The sequence below is a fragment of the Panulirus ornatus genome, chromosome 32, assembly GCF_036320965.1.
Source record: "Panulirus ornatus isolate Po-2019 chromosome 32, ASM3632096v1, whole genome shotgun sequence".
In the NCBI taxonomy this organism is placed as follows: domain Eukaryota; kingdom Metazoa; phylum Arthropoda; class Malacostraca; order Decapoda; family Palinuridae; genus Panulirus; species Panulirus ornatus.
The window spans coordinates 4219016-4226515 of NC_092255.1; the positions used below are offsets into that span (position 1 = coordinate 4219016).

The 7500-nt window shown below is 57.6% G+C and overlaps 1 protein-coding gene across 1 annotated transcript in view; it reads right to left on the reverse strand.

The window, feature by feature from the left end:
- The window catches only part of ci (cubitus interruptus), a 141330-nt gene that overhangs the window by 47071 nt on the left and 86759 nt on the right, over window positions 1–7500 (reverse strand). The window contains exons 4-5 of the mRNA XM_071680877.1: window positions 7288–7500; window positions 5746–5973 (exon numbers count right to left, since the gene is read on the reverse strand). The exon at window positions 7288–7500 is cut by the window's right edge and continues 8 nt beyond it. Of these exons, the coding sequence (XP_071536978.1) occupies window positions 5746–5973; window positions 7288–7500 (441 nt within the window). The remainder of the gene's footprint in view (window positions 1–5745; window positions 5974–7287) is intronic.

Here is a 7500-nt window from a genome sequence, read left to right on the forward strand (position 1 = left end):
AGAGAGAGAGAGAGAGAGAGAGAGAGAGAGAGAGAGAGAGAGAGAGAGAGAGAGAGAAGGAGTTGGAGAGGGCCAAGACTTGGGCTGAGCTCAGCCAGTCCAAATGTTTTTGGAGATGTGGAGGTGAACACGACAGCAGCTGGTCCCGTGAGCGAGGGGCACCAGAGCTGAGTGACACATGATAGAAGAACACCAGTGAACGAGGAGCACCAGAGCTGAGTGACACAGGATAGAAGAACACCAGTGAACGAGGAACACCAGAGCTGAGTGACACAGGATAGAAGAACACCAGTGAACGAGGAACACCAGAGCTGAGTGACACAGGATAGAAGAACACCAGTGAACGAGGAGCACCAGAGCTGAGTGACACAGGATAGAAGAACACCAGTGAACGAGGAGCACCAGAGCTGAGTGACACATGATAGAAGAACACCAGTGAACGAGGAACACCAGAGCTGAGTGACACAGGATAGAAGAACACCAGTGAACGAGAAGCACCAGAACTCAGTGACACAGAACACCAGTGAACGAGGAGCACCAGAACTGAGTGACACAGGATAGAAGAACACCAGTGAACGAGGAGCACCAGAGCTGAGTGACACATGATAGAAGAACACCAGTGAACGAGAAGCACCAGAGCTGAGTGACACAGGATAGAACACCAGTGAACGAGGAGCACCAGAGCTGAGTGACACAGGATAGAAGAACACCAGTGAACGAGGAGCACCAGAACTGAGTGACACAGGATAGAAGAACACCAGTGAACGAGGAGCACCAGAGCTGAGTGACACAGGATAGAAGAACACCAGTGAACGAGGAGCACCAGAGCTGAGTGACACAGGATAGAAGAACACCAGTGAACGAGGAGCACCAGAGCTGAGTGACACAGGATAGAAGAACACCAGTGAACGAGGAGCACCAGAGCTGAGTGACACAGGATAGAAGAACACCAGTGAACGAGGAGCACCAGAGCTGAGTGACACAGGATAGAAGAACACCAGTGAACGAGGAGCACCAGAGCTGAGTGACACAGGATAGAAGAACACCAGTGAACGAGGAGCACCAGAACTGAGTGACACAGGATAGAAGAACACCAGTGAACGAGGAGCACCAGAGCTGAGTGACACAGGATAGAAAAAGAACACCAGTGAACGAGGAGCACCAGAGCTGAGTGACACAGGATAGAGAACACCACTGAACGAGGAAGCACCAGAACTGAGTGACACAGGATAGAAGAACACCAGTGAATCGAGGAGCACCAGAGCTGAGTGACACAGGATAGAAGAACACCAGTGAACGAGGAGCACCAGAACTGAGTGACACAGGATAGAAGAACAACCATGAACGAGGAGCACCAGAACTGAGTGACACAGGATAGAAGAACACCAGTGAACGAGGAACACCAGAGCTGAGTGACACAGGATAGAAGAAACACCAGTGTGAACGAGAAGCACCAGAGCTGAGTGACACAGGATAGAACAGCCAGTGAACGAGAGCACAGAGCTGAGTGACACAGGATAGAAGAACACCAGTGAACGAGGAGCACCAGAGCTGAGTGACACAGGATAGAAGAACACAGTGAACGAGGAGCACCAGAGCTGAGTGACACAGGATAGAAGAACACCAGTGAACGAGGAGCACCAGAGCTGAGTGACACAGGATATAGAACACCAGTGAACGAGGAGAGCTGAGTGACACAGGATAGAAGAACACCAGTGAACGAGGAGCACCAGAGCTGAGTGACACAGGATAGAAGAACACCAGTGAACGAGGAGCACCAGAGCTGAGTGACACAGGATAGAAGAACACCAGTGAACGAGGAGCACCAGAGCTGAGTGACACAGGATAGAAGAACACCAGTGAACGAGGAGCACCAGAGCTGAGTGACACAGGATAGAAGAACACCAGTGAACGAGGAGCACCAGAGCTGAGTGACACAGGATAGAAGAACACCAGTGAACGAGGAGCACCAGAGCTGAGTGACACAGGATAGAAGAACACCAATGACCAGTTGATTTAGGTATAAAATCAGTCTCTTTCCTTTGGGAATGGCTGCACCAAGGCAGGCTTCTTACGAAAAGATGAAGACATTGGAAAGTCGGGTTTTGGACACAAGACTTGACACGAAGGGAAGTGCGGGAGAAGTTGAAGAAGAGGAGGAAGTGGTGGTGGCGGCGAGAGGTCGGTGGTGGAGGAGGCATTCGACAGCAGGTCAGCTAAAGTTGGAGAAAATAATAGAGTGAAGAACAGAAAGCAAATTGTATTAAATACAGAGTTTCGAGGTAGACAGGTGCAATCACCATTGTAGGAGGATGAAGAAGGAAGGAAGTAAGTTAGGTTATCAAACTTCCTCGTTTTCAAAACTTCCTTTGTACACGTTTCTTTTGGAACTACACGAGCGACAGGTGGCGTGCAGCCCATCCCCAGCTGAACCAGAGCCACAGTGAACCACAGAAGAAGTGGAGGAGGAAGGAGGAAGAGGAGGAAGAGGAAGAAGAGAGAGTTGGGGTGGGACGTTCCCACAGTGAACCACAGAAGAAGTGGAGAAGGAAGGGGAGGAGGAGGAGGAGGAGGAGGAGGAGGAGAAGGAGGAGGAGGAGGAGGAGGAGGAGAGAGGAGGAGGAGGAGGAGGAGGAGGAGGAGGAAGAGAGAGGTGGAGGGAGGTGGAGGGAGGGCCCCGTGTTCCCAGGCCTGACCCTGTGCTCAGCGCCACCCCCCACCCAACCTCCCCTCCCCTCTTCCCCTTCCTCCCCCCCCCCCGTGTGATTTATAAACATCAAGGGGGAGGGGAGGGGAGGGGAGGGGAAGGAGAGGACATCTGTCCACGCCCACCTTCCTCTCCTCACACACACACACACACACACACACAGGGGGGGAGCTGCTGCTGGCCCATGTCGCCCTGGACAGCCATCAGTAATATGTATATTAGCGCGGGTCCCAAACCACCCCAGTGGATGGGGACGGTGGCTGAGGAAGGGGCTGGGACGATGGGGGACGGTGGCTGAGGAAGTGGCTGGGACGATGGGGGTGGTGGCTGAGGAAGGGGCTGGGACGAGGGGGACGGTGGCTGAGGAAGGGCTGGGACGATGGGGGACGGTGGCTGAGGAAGGGGCCGGGACGATGGGGACGGTGGCTGAGGAAGGGGCTGGGACGATGGGGGCGTTGGCTGAGGATGGGCTGGGACGATGGGGGCGTTGGCTGAGGAAGGGCTGGGACGATGGGGGACGGTGGCTGAGGAAGTGGCTGGGACGATGGGGGACGGTGGCTGAGGAAGTGGCTGGGACGATGGGGGACGGTGGCTGAGGAAGGGCTGGGATGATGGGGACGGTGGCTGAGGAAGGGCTGGGACGATGGGGGCGTTGGCTGAGGAAGGGCTGGGACGATGGGGACGGTGGCTGGGGAAGGGGCTGGGACGATGGGGATGGTGGCTGAGGAAGGGCTGGGACGATGGGGCCGGTGGCTGAGGAAGGGGCTGGGACGATGGGGGACGGTGGCTGAGGAAGTGGCTGGGACGATGGGGGCGGTGGCTGAGGAAGGGGCCGGGACGATGGGGACGGTGGCTGAGGAAGGGCTGGGACGATGGGGATGGTGGCTGAGGAAGGGGCCGGGACGATGGGGACGGTGGCTGAGGAAGGGCTGGGACGATGGGGACGGTGGCTGAGGAAGGGCTGGGACGATGGGGGCGGTGTCTGAGGAAGGGGCCGGGACGATGGGGACGGTGGCTGAGGAAGGGCTGGGACGATGGGGACGGTGGCTGAGGAAGGGGCCGGGACGATGGGGACGGTGGCTGAGGAAGGGGCCGGGACGATGGGGACGGTGGCTGAGGAAGGGCTGGGACGATGGGGATAGTGGCTGAGGAAGTGGCTGGGACGATGGGGGCGGTGGCTGAGGAAGGGGCCGGGACGATGGGGACGGTGGCTGAGGAAGGGCTGGGATGATGGGGATGGTGGCTGAGGAAGGGCTGGGACGATGGGGCCGGTGGCTGGGGAAGGGGCTGGGACGATGGGGACGGTGGCTGAGGAAGGGGCTGGGACGATGGGGACGGTGGCTGAGGAAGGGCTGGGACGATGGGGACGGTGGCTGAGGAAGGGGCCGGGACGATGGGGACGGTGGCTGAGGAAGTGGCTGGGACGATGGGGGCGGTGGCTGAGGAAGGGGCCGGGACGATGGGGACGGTGGCTGAGGAAGGGCTGGGACGATGGGGGACGGTGGCTGAGGAAGGGCTGGGATGATGGGGATGGTGGCTGAGGAAGGGCTGGGACGATGGGGCCGGTGGCTGGGGAAGGGGCTGGGACGATGGGGCCGGTGGCTGAGGAAGGGGCTGGGACGATGGGGACGGTGGCTGAGGAAGGGCTGGGACGATGGGGACGGTGGCTGAGGAGAGGGGCTGGGACGATGGGGGCGTTGGCTGAGGAAGGGCTGGGACGATGGGGACGGTGGCTGAGGAAGGGCTGGGACGATGGGGCCGGTGGCTGAGGAAGGGGCTGGGACGATGGGGACGGTGGCTGAGGAAGGGGCTGGGACGATGGGGGCGGTGGCTGAGGAAGGGCTGGGACGATGGGGACGGTGGCTGAGGAAGTGGCTGGGACGATGGGGCCGGTGGCTGAGGAAGGGGCTGGGACGATGGGGACGGTGGCTGAGGAAGGGGCTGGGACGATGGGGCCGGTGGCTGAGGAAGGGCTGGGACGATGGGGGCGTTGGCTGAGGAAGGGCTGGGACGATGGGGACGGTGGCTGAGGAAGGGGCTGGGACGATGGGGGCGGTGGCTGAGGAAGGGGCTGGGACGATGGGGCCGGTGGCTGAGGAAGGGCTGGGACGATGGGGACGGTGGCTGAGGAAGTGGCTGGGACGATAGGGGCGGTGGCTGAGGAAGTGGCTGGGACGATGGGGGCGTTGGCTGAGGAGAGGGGCTGGGAGGAGCGGTCGGTGCCCTTGGCTGAGCGTGGACCCTGATCTAAGACAAGCTGAGACTGTCAAAGGTAAAACAATGAATCTCTCTCTCTCTCTCTCTCTCTCTCTCTCTCTCTCTCTCTCTCCCTGAGTGTGTGTTGGGAGACACACACACACACACACACACACCTCCTCAACCCCCCACCACCTCCCTAGCAACTCACTCACTGCCCCTTCGCCAAATTTAGGCTGGATGTGGGGGGTGGGGGTGTGGGCAGTGAGGTAGGTGCCCTTCCTGCGTCAGGTACACACACACACACACACACACACACACACACACACACACACACCAACAGTGTGGTCTGTCCCCCTTCTGCAGGAGTGAGAGGCGTCGGGAAACACATGAAGACAACTGTGTGTGTGGGTGTGTGTGTGTGTGTGTGGGTGTGTGTGTGGGTGTGTGTGTGTGGGTGTGGGTGTGGGTGTAGGTGTGGGTGTGTGTGTGGGTGTGTGTGTGTGTGTGTCGAGTGGCGCAGCGCCCCCTTCCGCCATCCCCTTTTTCCCCCAATCCGCAGCAGGGTAAGGTGTCTGCACCTGCAGGAGGAGGAGGAGGTCTGCGTCAGGAAGGGTGGGTCTTGTGTCTACACCTGCAGGAGGAGGAGGAGGCCTGCGTCAGGAAGGGTGGGTCTTGTGGCTGCACCTGCAGGAGGAGGAGGCCTGCGTCAGGAAGGGAGGGTCTTGTGTCTGCACCTGCAGGAGGAGGAGGAGGAGGAGGCCTGCGTCAGGAAGGGTGGGTCTTGTGGCTGCACCTGCAGGAGGAGGAGGCCTGCGTCAGGAAGGGTGGGTCGTCTTTACCTTGACCAGGTCGTCCTGGGTGTTGAAGTCCTTGTTGCATTCCCGCCAGTGGCAGTGCGTCTCGATGAAGTCGGGCGGCTCCTCCTTCAAGCCGTCGTCGTCCCTGGCGGAGGCGCTGACGGTGCCACACGCCCCCGACGGGGTGGTGCTCGACGCCTCCTTCTTCACCTTGGAGCTCTTGTCCTCCTCCATGGTGCTGGAGATCGTTGGGGACGCCTTCTTCTCCGTCTACAGGAAGAAATGCAGAGAAATGGGTACCTGGGGTCGGACCATCACACACACACACACACACACACACACATTCCTGTACCACTGTACCACACACACACGCCTGTACCACTGTACCACACACACATTCCTGTACCACTGTACCACACACACACGCCTGTACCACTGTACCACACACACATTCCTGTACCACTGTACCACACACACGCCTGTACCACTGTACCACACACACATTCCTGTACCACTGTACCACACACACTCCTGTACCACTGTACCACACACACATTCCTGTGCCACTGTACCACACACACACTCCTGTACCACTTACCACACACACATTCCTGTACCACTGTACCACACACACAATCCTCTACCACTGTACCACACACACACTCCTGTACCACTGTACCACACACACATTCCTGTGCCACTGTACCACACACACACTCCTGTACCACTGTACCACACACACACTCCTGTACCACTGTACCACACACACACTCCTGTACCACTGTACCACACACACACTCCTGTACCACTGTACCACACACACACATCCTGTACCATTGTACCACACACACACTCCTGTACCATTGTACCACACACACACTCCTGTACCACTGTACCACTCACGGTACAGCGGTGGTGACGGTACAGCTGTACACGTACAGTATATGAACCAAAATATAAACATACGGTACAATAACTCCGATACAGAATTCAGTATCCTACAGTCCATCACTGTACTGCATTTGAACTCCAATCTTCAACGGGTAGTTCGTCAAACAACACCTTGTTAACGGGTCCTTATACTATAATTGGATTAAAGAATTCTATAGGAATAACTGGGATAAATTACTTACCATTATGGACCCTGATGGGGGAAGGTAAAAGCGAACTTTACCATAACCTTATCTTCACTATCTCTTCATTCTCATTAAACCCTTATCATCACTACACATTCAACATGGTATATATTCGCGAACTTTTAAAAGTGCATTTCTAACTCCTACGAGTTAATACCGTATGAACCCCTGCCACTCCACCTTGTTAATCCTCCACTACAGAGCCCCCTGTAGTCATCCACCCTGTATCTACAGGTCCTACATGATCTACAGGCTACAGTAGAGGGCAGGTAAGAGGGTCTACCAAGTTGTGGACAAGCCACAAGGTTGGCTCTATGTTGAGAACAAGTTCGAAGTCCCCCCCTTCAGGTTAGAGGCCCACAGGCTGGGGAGAGGGGAGAGGTCAGAGGTCTCTCCCCTTAGGCAGGCGGGGTGACCAGGTCAGAGGTCGTCCTCCAGTGTGTCTTACCTCAGTCTTGGGCGGCCCCGTGGGTAAGGTGGGCTGGGAGGAGAGCGAGAAGAGGCTCTGGTGTGTGGCCAAGGTGGAGGGGCTGTGTTGAAGCAGTGGGGACGGCGCTAAGAAGGGCGACCCTGGGAGCGACGCCCCTCGCATCAGGTGCGCCTGTAGCTGCTGCAGGTGTGTGGCCGCCCCTACGCCAGGATGCATTCCAAGGGCCGGAGA